Consider the following 20,872-nt stretch of genomic DNA (forward strand, 5'->3'; position numbering starts at 1 on the left):
TCTCTTTTCAAACTTCTCAAAATAATCATCTATCTCTCCAAATAAAAAAAAAAAAAAACTTGGATTCATCTTATTTCAGTCTGCTTTAAATCAGGAATATATATTGCCTTTATTCATGTCTTTTCTTGCTAGTTGATTTGACTCTGGTGATCTATCTATCCTTTACCAATATTTACTTTTTTTGAGAGAGAGAGAGAGAGAGAGTGAGGGAAAGGGTAGAGGGAAAGAGAGAGAGAGGGAGACAAAAAGACAGTTTCAAGCAGACTCCACACTCAGCATGGAGTCCTACATCGGGTTCTATCCCACAACCCTGGGATCATGACCTGAGCCAAAGTCAAGAGTGGGATGCTCAGCTGAGTGAGCTGAGACGCCCTGTATGAACATTTACTTTTTAGGCTCCTGTGAACCTATCACCCTTGATTGTCTTAATCTGACTTCTTCTAGATCTCATGTGTGGGCTTCTCATCTTCTCTGATCAACTCTCAAATAACTGTGTTTCCTCTGGCTCTTGTTTTAGCCCACTAGCCTTCACTCTACGTGCTGTCCTCAAAGACCTCACTCATGTGGATAACATTTATGCCTATGTTAAAACACCAAAATATTTCTGAAACACCATATCTAAACACTATATCTAAAACACCATAACTAGTTGTGTACCTCAGTGTTTTACAGGCACCTTAATCTCAATGCCCAAAACTGCACTTGTCATCTTCTCTGCACTAGTTACAATTCAGTCAACTCAGCTCCAAATCAATTCTTTTCCTTGCTTTATGATACTGGATCTGGATTCTGTAAACATCTCTCCTTGGTCAGCCAGCTTATTGTTAGGTTTTGTTAATAGAGGGTAATGGAGGGACATTGCAAAGCTGTAGTAGAAGCAAGGATTTCACTTCTAGATTCTAGTGTGCAGTTTTTGTTTTGTCACCAGCAGATTGGTGTGTGTGTGTGTGTGTGTGTGTGTCCCCAGTATTGCTTATAATATCCTTCACGGAACTATGGTCTACACTCTCCAACCACCCACCTGGCTATTCCTATGTACCAGCTTGTTGGTTCATAAACTGGTCCCTGTACATGGAGGGCATGGAGAGATGGAAGAAAAAGGAACCCACTCGAGACTGGTAGGCAGTAGGTTTATAACATAAGGGAACCTACATAGGAGTCTTATGTTGAGCAACTGCAAGACGAATAGATCTTTGCACCTATCTACCAGAATCTTAAAAGTTTATATAAAGGCTTTAATTGGGTTTAGTCATGTATACCTTCCAGATGGCCTCAACAACACCTTAATCTCTCAAGGCTATGACCTCAGAACAGCTCCCACTGTGGGAATGGTGGGCAGGACATAAATTCCAAAGACAAAAGATAGAGTGAGGAGTCTTCAATTGCCTGGTTCCAGCTTTCATGTCAACCAGCTATCACATCCTCTTGATGACCTCCTCCAGTACAGCTTAAGCCAGTGACCTCTGGCAAGTCTTTCCAGCCACTTGGCAGACCACTCTTATAGACCACTTCTGACTTTGAACCTTTGGCAAATTTCTTACAACCAGTAAGCTACATATTCCTGTTGCAACCACCTCAGTCCAGAAAGATTTGACTCTCAGTCTTGGAGTGAGAGAAATGTGCTAAGTTCTTAGTTCTTTCTTGTTTGTTGTCCCTAAACCCCAGAGGAAGTGACAATGTTTTGTTTTTGCTACTAGTAACTATACTAAACTATACTATATTACACTATACTATACTATACTATACTATACTATTACTGGTGTCATTTGTCCCGACTGAACCCTTACTGGTGCAAAATTAATACCAGAAGTAGTCCCAGGAGACAGACACTCAAAGATGAGATTTGGGGACATGTTTGGTCCTTCCCTTAGATTTGAATATGGTGCTGAACTACTTCCTAATGCAAAAATATATGTTGATAATGCATGGCATGCAGTGGCATCACATTTAGTCATAGTATCACTGTACTTGCTTATGATGAAGTTCTAATTTCAGTTGGACTAGATGTCTTGGATGGTCATGTGGCTGCTGCACTTAGCTGCAATAATGATAACTACAAAGACTGTAGTATGGATCAGAATCTCCTGAGTCCCAAGTATACTTGAACGCTTACAAGGAAACAACAACAACAATAACAAAAGAGATCTCTTATGGATTGATATTATTGAAAAATTAAAATCTAAATTCGGTTGTGCAGGTTGAAGGATTAAAGCATCATTACATTCACATTATTTCCAAATTGTACATTTTAATATTAGAACATAGATTAGGAAACAATAGGCCCTTAAAACTCTGAATGAAGATGTCAGGATGGATCAAATAAAACTGAACATCTTGAACCACCGAGACACATTGAAACTCCCTTGTTAGCAGAAATAGCTTAGATTCCTGTGTCTGAAGAGACTACTCTTCCTTTGCATGAAAACTGGTAACTTCACCTGGGGCAGATGCCTTGTAAGGTTATGCTCTAGGTATCAGCTACATGGTATGACCCAAGAAGAAATAGCTTATACTCCAAATAATTCAAGAATGTGTTAATAGTTTTCAGCAAAACCCTGGGGAATGTATGTGGGAGGATGGACTATAACACAAAACCAAGTAAAAGACATTCATATGTTTGCATTTGCATTGTTAAATAATCTGAATTTAATAAATGATACTCATGCACCTAGAAGTAATATCTTACTTGGTTGGTTGACTGAAACTAGGATTTAATGGCTATGTTTAATGAGAATGAGATGTTGGTACTTCCCTTGAATGATGAGTACAAATTCAAAGCTTATAGAGATGGGAATTTTGGAATGGATTAATGTGTGATCTATACAGCCACCCACAAAGGCAACCCAGAAGATGCTCCCTTCACTATGAATTGCCAATTACATTACTAAGTATAGCATATTTATCCTTTTAAATCTCTGTGGTTCCTCTTCTTAGCCAGATATGACAATGCAATTGAGATGGGCTCCTGATTTCAGTGAAGATGATAAGATTCCCAGAGCGGCAGGGACCAAGTGGCAAGACTTAACTGCCAAGGACAAGCTGAACATGTTTGCCATCAGCATCAGCAGAGCTATTCCAGTAATCAAAATATTTTGGCATTCAGGGATCTCTGACAGTGACATAGCTTTCCTAGGAATGAAACAGATGGGAGGCCTACAGGGACACAATTGGAACCTATGTAACTGAAAAAAACTCTAGGGGTATATGGGAAAAGTAAACATCTAGACTTTCTGGGGATAATTAAGCATGCTGAATTGTCAGTAATTTCTTAGGGGCTCAAAATGAGACTGTACCCCATGAGTCAAAGTGGGGATTTATAGTGGTAAGGTAATAAAAAGAGTCTTAGCCAACATCTGAATGATAATGGGCTCAATAATTACACAGATTCACCCTGTTTTTTTGTTTTCAACAGTCCCTGATTGTGTAATTAAAATAGACATACTTGGAAATTTGTAGAATACCTAAACTGACTCTTGGACACATAAGGTAAGGTCCATAGTAGAAAGGGCCAAACTGAAAGCCCCTGGAATTTGCATACCTACCAAAGTATTAACTCAGAAGCAATGTTATATCCCCAAAGGAATTCAAAGATTACTGCCAACACTGAAGACTTGTTAAGATGCAGGGATGGGTAATACCTATCATATGTTCACCTAAATCATAACATTGGTTGGTGAAGAAACTTGTTGCGTAGATATTGGAGGATGACTGGAATATCACGAGCTTACTCAAATAATGAACATAATTGCAGCTGTTTTCTCAGGTGAAATATCTTTACTTGAGTAAATCTACACAGCCTCTGACAGTTAATATTCAGCTATTGATATGGCTAGCATATCTTCCCATAGCGGTGTATAAGGACAAATAAAAGCAGTTTTATTTTACCTGAGAAGGGCAAGAATACACCTTCACATTCTCACCTAAAGGCTTGCAGGAGACACCTCTTAGAGATGCTGACCATGTCAACATTCTGCAAAATATCCCATTCTTCCACTATGGATGATTGAAACTGATAAACAGGGAGTAGCAAATACCTTAGATTCCTTAGTAAAACATTCAGTCCAGAGAACAATCCCACAAAAATTCAGGGATCTATGACTTCATTGCAATTTCTAGGGGTACAAGCATGTGGATGGAATCCTTGCTAAGGTGAGTTGCTGCATCTCTCACCATCTATCATGAAAAAATAGGTACAACACAAAGTCAGTCTTTATGGATTTGGGAGGTAACAGATACCATAGATAAGTGTGTTACTTTGATTAATCTACTGAATCACCAGGAAATTTGACAAATTTGAGGAAAAGAGGATGCTGCAACAAGTCCAGACTACAGTGAAAACTACTTTTCCACTGTGGCTTTTTGAATGGGTAGATCTAATTACACTTAAAGCATTTTTGGCAAATAAGGATGTTATAGGGAGCCTTCTGTAAGTACAAATAGGAGAATCTCAAAAACCGTAAGTTTGGAGCAACTCTATGTTTCTTCTGCAGATTATTGCCTTTCTTAAAAAAAACTGCTTAACATCAGTTGGCTATGCAATCTGAGCTTCCTATCAAAAACAAGTGTTGGGGATGTTTGATAATAGTTTATCATCAAAGAGAAAGAGTTTAAAAGAGACTGAGTTCACACATGTATAGAAAATATAAGTTGATGGGGCACCTCGATGGCTTAGTCGGTTGAGCATCCAACTTTGGCTCAGGTCATGATCCTATGTGTCTTGAGTTCAAGCCCCGCATTGGGCTCTGTACTGACAGCTCAGAACCTGTGGTCTGCTAAGGTTTCTGTGTCTCCCTCTCCCTCGGCACCTCCCCTGTTCACACTCTGCTGTCTCTCTCTCACACACAAAAATAAATAAACATTTTTAAAAAATTAAAGAAAGAAGATATAAGTTGTATGAGCAATTAGCTCAGACTTCTTATAACAATAATTCATGCTGCATTTCTTCTCCTCACTTAATTTATACCTATAGCCTCATAGAGAGTTCCATAAACAGGAAGAAATAAAGTGGATGGATGCAGTAGCAGAGACAGACTCAAGGATGACAGAAAACAACAGCAGTAAAGGAAAGTATTCCCCGTGGGCAGAGTTCAAATAGTGAATTTAGTTTTCCACTTTGTCGGGACTAGAAGATGGCTGACTCATAAGCAGTTTTTTGATGGTTTAGTTGGGATGAAAATAGACTTGGAGGGAACAGGGATGGAAGAGAGTGACAATGTCTGGAAAGACATATATGGATGAGCCTTGAAGAATGGGAAAATACTATAAAAATATTGTTGTCCCATGTGAATGTTTGCCAAAGGAGACTTTCAATAGTATAGTGGACAAAATTATACAAATATCAGTCATTCCTTACCCCCAGCCACTTCATTACAAGGTAAATGAGCCCATGTAGAAAGTGTTCTCAATCTTAGGGATGGAGGCAATGCTTGGGTTCAAAACTTGGAATTTCTCTAACCAAATCTGACCTAGATGCTACTAATGCTAAGTATCTATTCTGCCAACAGAAAAGACCACCCCTAAACTCTTGATAATACCACTTCCCAGTATGGGGGAAAATCAGTCAGTGAATTGGTGGCAGTTGATTATATTGGATCTTTTCCATTATGAGGAAGCAGAGATTCATCCTCTCTGAAAAAGACCCATATACTTTGAATGTGGATTAACTTTCCCTGCACATAATGCTTTTGCCAGCACCACCATTCACAGACCTATGATATTTTGCAGAATGTTGGTCCTGATTACTCACTGTGATAATATTCCAGAGTTGCTTCTGATCAAGTAAACCTTTCAAAACAAAGGAGTGTATAAATGGGCTCATGCCAATGGAACCACTGGTCTTTTCTCTTTGCTTGTCGTTCATCTATATTTATTTATACATTGACTTTATTCTTCCTCTTTCCCTTACTATTTTTATATATAAGTTGTTGGAGATCAACTTTAAAATGTAATCTTTAGCACTGACCAAGAGGCACTAAATGCCCCTCAGCTTGACTAGGTTTTAGACAGCTTTCTTTCTGACTGTAACCCATTCTACCTCCAACTTTCCATTTCTTTTTTTTTTTAATTTTTAATGTTTCATTTATTTTTGAGAGAGACAGAGAGGCAAGTACGAGTGGGGGAGGGGCAGAGATAGAGGGAGACACAGAATCCAAAGCAGGCTCCAGGCTCTGAGCTGTCAGCACAGAACCTGATGTGGGGCTTGAACCCACGAATCGTGATATCATGACCTGAGCTCAAATCGGATGTTTATCCGACTGAGCCACCCAGGTGCCCTGGCAAATTTCCATTCCTTAAAGCACTTAGTTTAGAAAAGGTATTATTCTTTCTCTGACCCTTTCACATGATATCTTTTTTAAAACTTGCCAATTTTGCAACCCAGGAATTTCTTTTTCAAGGATCTAGGAGCCATCCTTTTAAAATATAATCATCAAGGCAGATAGCACTTTCATCTCCCAGTTTCTATAGGAGAGTAGAAGCCTAAGTTCTTTAACCTTCATTTGAGCTGTTACAGTAGTCACCTAATGGTTTCCACTCTTCTCCTTCAAATTCATCCTCATCTCTTGCCTCTGAATATTCTATTTAAAGAAGAAATATGGGTGTGTTACTACTTTTCTACCATCTTTAAATTGGACTCATAACCTAAAGTGATACTTACTTCTCAAACCCAGACATGCTTATTACCACACATACAGAGATGTACCAAGAGGAATTCAAAGTATTAACATGGCACATCTTTCTGGAACCAATTTTATTCAGATATTTTTGGAAGTAATGTAACAAGCAAGTAATTTTTAAAGTGTTACTATATTAATAAGTAGGTATGTAATGAAATAGAATCCAAAATTCACATGAAATTTTAGACCAACTGATAACTAACTGATTGATTGCTATCAGTGCAGTATTATTGCAGTCTCTGTTGTTAGGTGCACTTCAGTGTGGAAGATGAAGAAGCACCAACGGACAGAGTAAAATCCAATCTCTATAATATTACATAGATTGCTGTCAGTGAGTTGTCTTCCACCTATAGTCCAATCTCATTTGCCAGAACACTGTCTCTTTACCTTTTTTTTTAATGTTTATTTATTTATTTATTTATTTATTTATTTTGAGAGAGAGAGAGAGAGAGAGAGAGAGAACAAGTAAGGGAGGGGCAGACAGAGAGAGAATCCTAAGCAGTCAGCGCAGAGAGAATCCTAAGTTGTCAGAATGGAGACCAATGTGGGGCTCGATTTCATGAACCATGAGATCATGACCTGAACCAAAACCAAGAATCCCATACTCAACCGAATGAGCCATCCAGGTGTCTCCCAGAACAGTTTCCTTAAGCCTCACCTCTTAGATGTTTAGAATTGCTTTTTCTTCTACAAATGGAACATAATTATATAGCTTCTTGTTGTCATTGCACATTTTGCCCTCACTTAAATTGTATGCTTTGTGCCCCTATACACCAAAAGGCTTCTTCCAAACTCATTCTGTATTCATCCTTTAATGTGAAATTTATCTGTCACCTTGTTTCCCTAGCCCATGGGAAAACTAAGCTAGGATCCCTCCTCTTTGCCCACAACTACAACTGTACTTGCCATATTGTATTCAAATCACCTTCTTACATATTTATCTACTTATTTAAACAGGCAAGTTTGAGACATAGGAACTGCGTGTCATCTATGTGTTATTCAACTATATATCCCTGGCGTATACTATCATATCTGTCAGATGGTTAATATTCCAAAAAATATTGCTTGAACTAGTAATGAACCCCATAACCAAGCGTGTATTAGGTGCTTTCACAGATATAACCTGAGTTTGATGATAATAAAATTTTTAAAATTAAGAATCTAAGGCTTTCAGGATCAATGACTTCATCTTAAACTATGCATTCTCACTGGGGGTAATAATGTCACTAAGGGGATGAAAATTAGTTTTGGGGAGGAGGAATATATTTTAGTGATTACAATGGCTCTCCACCTGGAAAAATATTATTCTGTCATTCAGTTGTCTTGGAGATCACTCAATTACCAATGATATTAAGTTCATGAAACATGCATAAAATGTATTTAAGATCAAAATATGCACAAAATGTACATAGATCAAAAATAGATGGCTGTGATTGGAAGGCTATTTCCAGATTGATTTACTTAATCATAAATCATATCATGAGGAGCTGTACATGTCTATTGTCTGCCATTGGCTGCCTTATGAATGTTATTTATTCCTCAGAGCTTTGGTGTGTGCCATGGACTTTGAAAATAAATAACTGTATATATTTTATTATTTAATTTTATAAATGTTATTCAACCAAACAACATTTTCCCCAGTAGTCGAAAGAAAAATGTTGATAATATTTGGATGAATATCTAGCAACTAGTTAAAAGTTCTTTCCTTAATCTCAAGTCAAAAGTATGTTCACTAAAAAATAATTTTAGGAGTTTATTTGTTTTACTCTTCCTGGAAAAGTAACTGTTTTGAAGGATTTTTCTAAAATTTGATTACATTGCTATTATTATTACGTATTTATATAAATTGCTAATTTATATATGCAATTTGATACATTATAATTTATATAAGTAAATAAATTACATTAAAAGTTACTCAACAAATATAGTTAAAAGTGATATGCTAACTTCTCAATTTTTAAATTTTCTTATAACTTAAAACTGTTATTTAGTTATTCTTAACTCTTTTTTGAATAGAATAAGTCTTCTGCTTACTCATTTTAAGTATGAAGCACAGATATAAGTATAGTATATAAATAAATATACAGTATTTCTGATATTATTAAAATTTTCTGGAAGAGTAATTAGGAAGACATGTAAAAAAAGGCTCCTTAGTAGGGCAGTAATGAAAAACTAGGCTGAGAAACAGAGTCTTAAATTACACAGTCAAGAAGTGTGGAAGCCAGCATTCAATCCTATTTTTTAGCTGCAAATCCTTTTTTAAATCTCATCCCAGCTGGCTCCTGGCAATCAGAAATCTGATGGAAAAGTCATTCTACCACAAAAGCATGTTGATTTTTCCACCTCTGCCTAGGGCCCCTAGTGCTCTCTTAATGGCCTATGATTCCCTGCTCAGTAGAAAAGCATTTTCTCTGCAGTCATCCTGGGAAATGCTCTTCTCAAGACCAAATACATTGCAAATCACAAAAGACATAGAGCTTGACTTAAAATTCTATAATGTCTCTCTGGCCATCTGTGCCAAATAGGAGCTAATTAAAAAACAGTTTAAATAAAGTAAGTCCATATTAAAAGGGGGGTCACCTACAGGTGGGCCAATTCACTCTTCTAATTAGTGTCTAGGCCTAGCAAGCTGCCCACTGAGCACGCATCACAAGACATTCAACAACCATGTAGGTGAACAAACCTGAATTCTATCTTGCAAAACAAAACAGACAAACAATAAGCTTAATTCCTTATATACAAACTAGCAATGTCTTCCTATTCATCTTCCCCACTTCCAAAAAGCTTTAGTGTATTGGAAATCCCTAATAGCTTTTCAAAAAGAAACTAACATGTCTTAGACCCCATTTGGTCATTCTACCATGAATTACACAAAACCAGAGAAATGCAACATAGGACAAGTTACCCCTTTGTAAATTGAAGCTAAAATTACTAAATAATGAAATGCTATCCAGTTAATACAATGTGAAAGATACACAACATAAAGTAGCAAATTGTAGTCTGCGGACATTTTGGAAAGCTGAAACTAGTGACTCCAAGCCAAAGGCTGTTTTGAGGATTTGGCCAATCCGGTCAAATCTTATAAAGTTACCAACATGTTGTGTTTGCAATTATCCTGTAAAGTAAAGATTTAGAGTGGGTCCTATGAAACAGAGCCCCCAGGAAACTACATGGTGAAGACACATTGTTTTAAACTAGACATGTCTGTATTTCCTGGAAGAAGTAAGGAAATAGACTTTGAAGAAGATAATTAAGAGCTGGTTATATACAACCTCCGCTGCAGTAGGGTTAATTGGAAAAACAATGTGCTACAAAGTGATTTCCACCCAAAGACATTCTTCACAAGAATATAGCAGAAGTAGATATATATGTGTTTCAAGACAGTTCACAACATCTCTCAGTTTGGGGTTGTTTTACTTTGTACAAATTTAATGAACATTTTGGCTTTCAGACCCTTCTAGGCACGGGGCTGTTGCATAGAAGAATAATATCTAGTTTCTCACAACTCACAACTAAATGGGATATAAAGCCATATAAGTCAATAACGGCAGTAAAATTTAATAAATGATACAAAAAGAGGTATATGCAAAGTGTTTTCAGAGTAAAGAGTAGTTAAGAACTAAACATTCAGGAAAGTTGCAGTTTTGCAGAGGAAGTCACGTTTGAAATTCGTCTTTTAAAATGAATGAATAATTTTTTTACATGAAAAAATCAAGGAAATTATTTCTGGTAGGGATTTGCCAATAAAAAAAATAATGAATGTGTGTAAGAAAATTTGAAAATAATTAAGTCTGTCCAGATCAATGGATGTCTCTGTGGGTAGTAAATGAAGCTGGAGAGGGAATTTGAGGTTGACTAGATCACAAAGAACTAAAGTGAACCAAATATAGGTATATAAGACTTCACTTGAAATCTGAATTAATCCATAATGATATAAATAAACAAGTGAGTAAGTAAGTAAGAATGAAGAGACAAATATCCTACGCAGAAAAATTCCAAAGATATTATGGAGATAAGTCTATGTAATAAGTTATGTTGATAAATAGGTATCCTTGATATGATGTAATAATGAAAATAGGACTTTATCTCTGTGATCTTTCTCCCAAAATCCCATAATCTCAGTCTAATTAGAAAAACCTGAGACACATATAATTTAATACTTCTCTTTATTGTCAAGATCATAAAGAACAAGTTTGAATTATTTTCTGCATCTATTGAGATAATCACAGGGCCTTTATATCATTTGTTAATGTGATGTATCATGTTGATTGATTTGCAAATATTGAATCAATCTTTCATCCCAGGAATAAATCCCACTTTATCGTGGTGAGTGATTTTTAGTGTATTTTTGAATGAGGTTTGCTAGTATATTCTTGAAGATTTTTGTATCTATGTTCATCAGGGATATTGGCCTATAGTCCTTCTGTCTCTGTCTCTCTCTCTCTCTCTCTCTCTCTCTCTCTCTCCTTCTGTTTTTGTCTGGTTTTGATATCAGAATAATTCTGGCCTTGTAAAATGAATTTGGAATCTTCCTTTTCTCTTCTATTTTTTGAAGTAGTTTAAAAAAAATAAGTATTAACTTTTCTTTAAATGTTTGGTTGATGATTGTTTCCTTTGCAGTGCAGAAGCTTTTTATCTTCATGAGGTCCCAATAGTTCATTTTTGCTTTTAATTCCCTTGCCCTTGGAGATGTGTTAAGTAAGAAATTGCTATGACTGAGGTTAGAGAGGTTTTTTCCTGCTTTCTCCTCTAGGGTTTTGATGGTTTCCTGTCTCACATTCAGGTCCCTCATCCATTTTGAGTTTATTTTTGTGAATGGTGTAAGAAAGTGGTCTAGCTTCATTCTTCTGCATGTTGCTGTCCAGTTCTCCCAGCACTATTTGTTAAAGAGACTGTCTTTTTTCCATTGGATATTCTTTCCTGCTTTGTGAAAGATTAGTTGGCCATATTTTTGTGGGTCCAATTCTGGAGTCTCTATTTTATTCCATTGGTTTATGTGTCTGTCTTTGTGCCAATACCATGCTGTCTTGATGATTACAGCTTTGTAGTAGAGGCTAAAGTCTGGGATTGTGATGCCTTCCGTTTTGGTCTTCTTCTTCAAAATTACTTTGGCTATTCAGGGTCTTTTGTGGTTCCATACAAATTTTAGGATTGCTTGTTCTAGCTTCGAGAAGAGTGCTGGTGCAATTTTTATTGGGATTGCTCTAAATGTGTAGATAGCTTTGGGTAGTATTGACATTTTAACAATATTTATTCTTCCATTCCATGAGCATGGAATGTTTTTCCATTTCTTTATATCTTCTTCAGTTTCCTTCATAAGATTTCTATAGTTTTCAGCATACAGATCTTTTACATCTTTGGTTAGGTTTATTCCTAGGTATTTTATGATTCTTGGTACAATTGTGAATGGCATCAGTTTCTTTATTTCTCTTTCTGTTGCTTCATTATTAGTGTATAAGAAAACAATTAACAAAACTAAAAGGCAACTGATGGAGTGGGAAAAGATATTTGCAAGTGACATATTGGACAAAGGGCTAGTATCCAAAATCTGTAAAAAAACTCACCAAACTCCACACCTGAAAAACAAATAATCATGTGAAGAAATGGGCAGAAGACATGAATAGACACTTCTCTAAAGAAAACATCCAGATAGCCAAGAGGCACATGAAAAGATGCTCAACCTCACTCCTCATCAGGGAAATACAAATCAAAACCACACTGAGATATCACCTCAAGCCAGGAAGAGTGCCTAAAATGAACAAATCAGGAGACTATAGATGCTGGTGAAGATGTGGAGAAACAGGAACCCTCTTGCACTGTTGGTGGGAATGCAAACTGGTGCAGCCGCTCTGGAAAACAGTGTGGAGGTTCCTCAAAAAATTACAAATGGATCTACCCTATGATCCAGCAATAGCACTGCTAGGAATTTACCCAAGGGACACAGGAGTGCTGATACATAGGGACACTTGTACCCCAATGTTTATAGCAGCACTTTCAACAATAGCCAAATTATGGAAAGAGCTTAAATGTCCATCAACTGATAAATGGATAAAGAAGTTGTGGTTTATACATACAATGGAATACTACTTGGCAATGAGAAATAATGAAATATGGCCTTTTGTAGCAACGTGGATGGAACTGGAGAGTGTGATGCTAAGTGAAATAAGTCATACAGACAAAGACAAATACCATGTTTTCACTCTTATGTGGATCATGAGAAACTTAACAGAAGACCATGGGGGAGGGGGAGTTAGAGAGGGAGGGAGGCAAACCATAAGAGACTCTTAAAAACTGAGAATAAACTGAGAGTTGATGGGGGGTGGGAGAGAGGAGAAAGTGGGTGATGGGCATTGAGGAGGGCACCTGTTGGGATGAGCACTGGGTTGTATGGAAACCAATTTGACAATAAATTTCATATTAAAAAAAAAAGAAGAAAAAGCCAGCAAATGACATTTTAGTGTCACAACCTTAAAATCTGGAAAAATAAAAACCAGCAGCCAGATCATCTGACAGTGGGCCTATAGATTACCATAGGACAGGTGACTCACAATTGTAGCCATTTCCATACATGATACAGTCATATGAACACATCGTCAATAAGTGAGCAGTTTCTTTCAATTATAGGAGGATTATAGATTCATTTGTCCATTGTACATAGATGACAAACATATATCCTGTGTTTGGGGGGATAGTTTCAAAATCAAATATTTTTTCTATTGATTCCATAAATCATTAAAATATTCCAAAAAAAGTAATATTTCAGAATCTGTTATATTTCAGTCTGGCATTTTCATGTGAAGTAGCATAACATTCTTTGATAGACCATATCTCTTATTTATAAAATGTAAAGGAAGAGTCACTATACTGAAACTGCACCCTTGAAACTTAAACTTATGGTCTAGTTTCTTTTAAGAAACAAACAAAACAAAACACTTTACAGTGAAATAGTATTCATACAATAAATTAAGTATAAATGTTCACATTAATAAATTATTATAATTACCAACAGGAAACCATTACCAAGGTCAAGAAATTTAGAACATCAACAGTATTGCTGAGGCTCTAAGCATGATCTTCCTGCTCACAAAAGTCTCACTGTCCTCAAAAAATAATTACTATCTTAAACTTATGGTGATCAACTTCTTGCTATTTTTACAGTTATATTACCTATGTGTGTAATTCTAGGGATGCGGATTCGTATTTTCACAGTATGTATTATGCCTGGTTGTTTTTCTTGTAATTCTTCTAAAATAATTTGGCTGTAGGATTCATCTGTATTGTTGAGTGTAGGGGTGCCTGGGTGGCTATGTCAGTTAAGTGTCCAACTTTGGCTCAGTTCATGATCTCGTGGTTTGCGAGTTCGAGCCCGGCAAGGGCTTTGTGCTAATAGCTCAGAGCCTGGATGCCTGCTTTGGATTCTGTGTCTCCCTCTCTCTCTGCCCCTCCCCTGTTCATGCTCTCTCTCTCTCTCTCTCTCTCTCTCTGTCTCTCTCTCAAAAATAAATAAAGACTAAAAAATTTTTATATTGTTGAGTGCATCTGCATTTATTACTTTAATTGCCATGTAGTATTACATTATATGAAAATACCACAGCTCATTTAGTAATTCTACCGTTCAAGGATGTATGGGTTATTTGCAACTTAGAGGTAATAATGAATATTTCATCTATTTTTGTGCATATTTTAATGCATATATTTACATATTTCTGTTGACTATATATCTATAAATGGAATTTTTGGGTTATAGATATACTTAAATTCAATTTTAGTAGATAACATAAACTATTTTCTAAAGTAGTTGTACCTACTTACAACACCAGCACTGTTTGTGATAATTCCTGTTGATCTACATCTTTGTCAACCTTTATTATTATCAGTTGTTGTTGTTTTTTTTAATTTTGGCCATTCTGATCACTGTATACTGGTATCATACTCTGATTTTAGTTTGCATTTTCTTAATAATTACTGAAGATGAGCAGTTTTCTTTGCTTAACCGACTGAGCCACCCAGGCACCCAGCAGTTTTCTTTGCTTATTTGGATATCCTCTTTGTGAATTGACTTTGTTTTTCTATACATTTTCTCTATTCATTTATCAGTTTTATCCTCATTAATTTGTAGGAATTCTGAATTAAAAGTTCTTTGATGGTGAGGAGCCTAAGTGACTTGGTTGCCTAAGCATTTGACCCTTGATTTTGGCTCAGTCATGATCTCAATGTTCATGTAAGCCCACGTTGGGATCCTTTCTCTCCCTCTGTCTCTCTGCTCCTTTCCCACTCACATGTGCTCTCCCTTTCTCTCTCTCTCTCTCTCAAAAATAAACAAACATTAAAAAATTTAAAAAGAAAGTTCTTTGACAGTTATATATGTTGCAAATATCTCCTCTCATTATGTGTTCTGCATTTTTACCCACTCAATAAATAATATTTAGTAAAGAGAAGTTCTCAACTTTCCCATAGTCAATGTGTCAATCTTTTAATTTATCAGTCTTCTCCTTTATGGTTAGTGCTTTATATGTTCTGTTTAAAAAAATTTTTTACTACCACAAGATCATGGATATATTCTTCATTCATATTCTCAAAGCTTAGTGGTTTTGCCTTTAACAATTGGAATTGATTTTTGTATATAGTGGGAGATATGAATCAAGTTTCAATTTCTTCCAAGTGGATATCCATCATCCCAGTATTTTTATTGAAAATCTAATCCCTTTCATACCCCTGTGCAGTCCAATCCTTGTCATAAATCAGGTATCCATATGGAATGAATTTAATTCTGGGGGATCTCTCTTATGCTCTATTATTCTTTTGTTCCTCTCATTGTGAGTGTAAGATACTGTCTTATGTTTTGTAGTTTTTTATTAAGATTTGATATCAGAATAAGAACCCCACCTTTTTTCTTCTTCAAGTAGAGTTTTAGTTATATATGATAAATATGTGTATATATTTATATAATTATGTAAATATAATACATATTTATACAAATATATAATAATATTATGTTCCACTAAAAAATAACACTAAGAATTTGATCAAATAGATAATGCTGGAGAAAAGTGATATCATTTGATGTCTTTCAATCCATGAAAAGATAAATCTCTTTTTTATTCAGGTGTTATTTAATTTTTCTCAATAATGTTTTAACTGCAAAGATAGTGAAGAAAAAATGTCACAACCATTTAGGCAGTGAAAACAATTTAGTTATAAGAAAATAATGTAGCAAATTTTTCAGATTTCTCATGAATAATACAGCATATCCAAAGAAAACAGAGAACTGTAAGTTTTAAGGAAAACATATCTTGATGCAAAAATTTGTATGTGTTGAGGGCACCTGGGTGGCTTAGTCTGTTAAGTGTCTGACTCTTAATTTCAGCTCAGATCATGATAACATAACATGGTAGTGAGATCAAGCCCATGTTGGGCTCTGTGCTGAACGGAGCCTGCTTGGAATTCTCTCTCTCCCTCTCTCTGCACCCCCCCCCCCCCGCTCGTGCTCTCTCTCTCTGTTTCTCTCTCTCTCTCAAAATAAATAAATAAACTTTAAAAATAAATAAATAAATAAAGTAAAATGTATTTTGGGAGCCTTTGTGGCTCCGTCAATTTAACATCTGATTATTGAGTTTGGTTCAGGTCACGATCTCACAGTTGGTGAGATAGAGCCCTATGTCGGGTTCTGAACTGACAGAGTGAAGCCTGCTTGACTTTCTTTCTCTCCCTCTCTGCCCCTCCCCTGTTCTCTCTCTCTCTTTCTCAAAATAAGTAAATAAACGGTTTAAAATTTTTTTACATGTGAAGTTCTTATTTGTGTGTCAAAGTAAAACACATGAATAGTCAAGGCTCTGAAATAACCACTCATATCTTCTCTAAGAAAATTTCTTGGGGCACCTTCCTGGCTCAGTTGGTGGTTATACAACTCTTGATCTTGGGGTTGCAAATTCAAGCCCCACAGTAAGTATAGAGATTACTTTTAAAAAACTTAAAAAAGAAAAAATTTCTTGTAGACATATTCTGATAGAAATAAAACTCAAAATCAAGAACTCAGTAAAAAGAAAGTCAATATTTTAAAAAACTAATTTTGAGCTTTGAAAACAATAACATGTCAATTTAGGCACACAATACTGAAAGTGTGATTTAAAAAATAAAATATTGCTTTTCGGCCTTTTGGCTAAGATCAAGTGTAAAAAATAAAAGACAGGATCCTGAAAATAGTTTTTTTATTCTTTTTAATCAAAGATTCTTGTGGTAAACAATAATCATCTTAATAAAAATGTTTAAAAATAAAAAATAAAATAAATAAAAATGTTTAATAATCTCTCATAAGAAATATATAGGAAAAGGGGAAAGATACAAGTATAGGAAAAACAAATTTCTCCTCCTAAATATGGGTAAGTCAATCTTTTTTAGTTTTTACTCAGATAGTTACTATCTTAAAAGAGATTAAATCTTAGAGATTTAAAATTAATAAATTTAAAGCAAGGATTAACTTACTTAAAAATAATTTTAGAAATTATAAACCCAGTAGGAGTTGGGGATATGGTGAAAAATATGACATAATTCCTGTTCTTAAGAGGAATATAGTCTAGTAATGAAAACAATTAATTAAAAGTTTTAAATGTCTTTTTGTAATATTTTATAATGTCTATTGGAATTATCTAATACTTCCAAAACAAAGCATTAAACAATTGTCAGCCATTTTTTCTCCTTGAATATAAAGGGATTGCTTTTGATTTTAATCCTAAAGCACAGTCTTGACATTTAATTTGAGATATAAATCTGAACATATTTTAAGCATAAAATAATGTATTTATTTTGGCCCAACAAGGTTTCTTCTTTTATTGAAATATTAAATGTTACCAAATAATTTTCCACATGCTTTAAAAAAAACACTTTTGATTAGTTAATATGCTCATTGCATTCTTAGATATTCTAATATCAAACCATCCTCTATAGTGAAACAAACCTCACATTGGATTTTGATGTGTTTTAATGGACTATGGTTTTAGATTAGTAATATTTTGACATTTTTACATGCATATTTACACAGGTAATTTATTTTTTGTGTTGTATATGCTTTCATTTACTTTATTTATTTATTTATTTATTTATTTATTTATTTATTTATTTTGAGAGAGACTGTGTGTGTGAATGCGAGTGGACGAGGTGCAGAGAAAGGAAGAGAGACAGAATATCAAGCAGGCTCCACACTGTCAGCATCAGTGCAGAGTACAACCGGGGCCTCAAACCATAAACCATGAGATCATGACCTGAGCTGAAATCAGGAGTTGGACATTTAACCGACTGAGACACCCAGGTGGCCCTAATATTATTTTTATGAGCATCATTGTCTGGTATTTACAAAAGAATGAATCTCACTGATCTCAAAAACAATAATTTGGCACAGAAAATGCTTTTGCCTGTCACTTTAACAGGCAAGGGATGGTCTTTTAGATAACTTTCTCACTGTCTTACTTGGATATTTATTTTTTCTAATTTTACTGCATTTTAAAGTTAATTTTAATAATTCATGGTTTCCTAGGGATGATGTAGACAGTCTAAAGAATAGTGAATTGACAGTGATTACTAACTAAATGTAAGAGAAGAATGGAAACAAATAATTCTTCCAGTAGCTGAAGAAGGGAAATATGTGAAGTGAAAAAATCAAAAAATAACCTAAGAATGCATTTTTTTCTCACTATAAAACAAACCAATACTGTTAGATACTTAGAGCTAATTTCATGTGCCAGGTACTGTTCTGAACAGAGTAGCCATTCTAGATTCTTTAGGCGGTAAACTGCACAATTGCAGGGACACCATTTACACTGCAGTCTATAGGAATGATACTGCTGGAATTCTTAGTGTAAAAGCAGAGTGCCAAACATAATGGCTTTCATTAAAGCACTTTCTAGATTAATATATGTAACCCTCATAACAATCCTAAATAGCAAACACTTTTATTACCTCACTTTACAGATAAAGAAGCAAAGGTAGAGAGAAATTAATTACATTGCCTAAGATCCCACAGCTACAAGGGTAGAGCCAGGCTTCAATCCAGCTCAAGACCACCACGCTACTACACAGAAAATAAAGTTCTGTTGAATTAAACTAATCAGTACAGCATTACAAACAAACTTCTGTAGGTGAAGAGGAAAGGAAGAAATCAGTTCAAACAGAGTGAGGAAATCATACAGTGAAAGAGATAATATAAAACTGTCTTGAAGGAATGAGTGGAATTAGATGAAAAGGCAGGGAAAGGGCTCTTTAGATGGTGGGAACAATGGTAACAAAGCATGGCTGCACCCTGTTTTACCTATAAGAGTAAGTCACTGAAAGAAACGTGCAAAACAAAATGGGAATTACTGTAATCTACTGGTAGGTGAGTAAACTTGGAAGCATTGGGTATATAAAAGTAATTGGTAAGAAGGGTTGCAAAAATCACAAAGGAAATAGGAACATCATGTGGGATGAGGAACATTAAAGTAACTGAAGGATTTTGCTATGGTATGGACAGTTAATTAGGAGGATTACAAAGGAAATCCAACTGCAAAGTGACGTCTATTCTCACTGCGGCCCATCAGTTCTAATGGGGAGAAAAAAGGCGTCAAGGAAATTACCAATAGGATATGATAAACTGATAATGTGATCATTAAAAAGAAGTAATAAGACAATCTCCTAGAAAACGCATGAACTGTGAGTAATCACTTTCCATGTTCACAGTTCAACCTCATACAGTGGGGTGCCCACATTTTTCAAGTGATAAAAGTTCCCCAAAGGAAAACTTGTTCTCTAAACAAGGTATCTTTAGACACTGGCATCACCTTGATGTGAATTAACAATGCTAACTGCACGAAGAGATACAGCAGCACTACTGGGCCCTAGAACCTTCAGTACATTCTGTATCCAGAGCTGCATTGCCTTAATTAAGGCCACCAGTTTCAGGGGAACTCCTAAAATCAGGTAAATAAAAGAAGAGCAAGACAGAAAGCTTGTATAAAATCCATTTCTTTTCATAATTAATTGATGGGACAAAGAAGAAACAAAAGCCTTGTGACCTGGACAAATTACTTGAAATTTCATAGACTAGAATATAACAAGCTCTCTCAAGGACTTTAAAGAACTGTGGACTGAAATGTGTGTCAGGAAAGAAATTAAGATTTCCACTCAGCTCTGTGCGAGGTATATGATCTCTACTAAGTTACTGTCTGCAAGTGTTTACAGTCACATATATCCATGTAATGTAAGTGAGCAAATTTATCCTGTCTTTTAAAATTAAAATATGTGTATATTTTAAATTTCATTCATTCGTTTGTTCATTCATTCATTCGAAAGCCCATTCCACATGAGGTTGTAGTCTTGGCTTTTTAGTGGAATTTTACCTTCTCCAATTTACCTCTAATTCCAAGTTTCTACTTCTACTGAAATGTTAATGCCTGATGTCATTCAGTATTTTTTTAATCTCGGCATCTCAGTTCTTTACCATGCTACATTGCCTTGTATGCTAATGTGTTGATTCCTTTAATCCCCCAAAGTATCCACAGTCTCCAGAGTACTTTGACAATAGACTTCAGGAAAAGCTTGAGGAGCAGAAGGTATGTACACCACAGACTGTGTAGCATGGAAAGTTTCCAGTTCATTCTTACATATCCATGATTGTAGACATCTTCCTCCTGGAAAATTTTCAGGAAGTATTTTCTATTTGATCTTCAACTGCCACTATTTGAAATCTCTTTCCCACATTCTTCTCCATTCTATTCTGTCTCCCTTCTCTGGAACATTTACCATCATTCCTAAAATTCCATATCACTGGTGAAACTGAGTTTAGTTCTTCCTTGGTTGTGTCCCAAACATGGTTCATAATCAAAAGCCTCATTAAATTGTACTCCTAAAGGAGCACCTGGGTGGCTCCATTGGTTAAGGAATCAACTTCGGCTCACGTCATGATCTTGCATTCTATCAGTTAGAACCCCACTTTGGGCTCTGTGCTGACAGCTCAGAGCCTGGAGCCTGCTTCAGATTCTGTGTCTCCCCCTCTCCCTCCCCCTTCCCCACTTGCACTCTCTCTCTTAAAAATAAATAAACATTAAGAAAAATTAAATTGTATTCCTAAAACATGGTAGCCTTACTTCTTAGAAGTAATTCTAAGAAATACTTGGTATTATCAGATTTTTAAATATTTGAATGAGTACAAACTAGAGTCTCATTGAGGT

General features: G+C 35.5%; 1 protein-coding gene across 1 annotated transcript in view; it reads left to right on the forward strand.

The window, feature by feature from the left end:
• The first annotated feature begins 995 nt into the window (after positions 1-995).
• LOC122201167 (60S ribosomal protein L10-like) overlaps positions 996-20,872 on the forward strand; it is a 135,190-nt gene continuing 115,313 nt past the window's right edge. Inside the window, 3 exon segments of the mRNA XM_042907112.1 lie at positions 996-1,118; positions 2,935-3,078; positions 20,195-20,254. Of these exon segments, the coding sequence (XP_042763046.1) occupies positions 996-1,118; positions 2,935-3,078; positions 20,195-20,254 (327 nt within the window).

This window comes from Panthera leo, chromosome D1 (assembly GCF_018350215.1).
Source record: "Panthera leo isolate Ple1 chromosome D1, P.leo_Ple1_pat1.1, whole genome shotgun sequence".
Classification (NCBI taxonomy): domain Eukaryota; kingdom Metazoa; phylum Chordata; class Mammalia; order Carnivora; family Felidae; genus Panthera; species Panthera leo.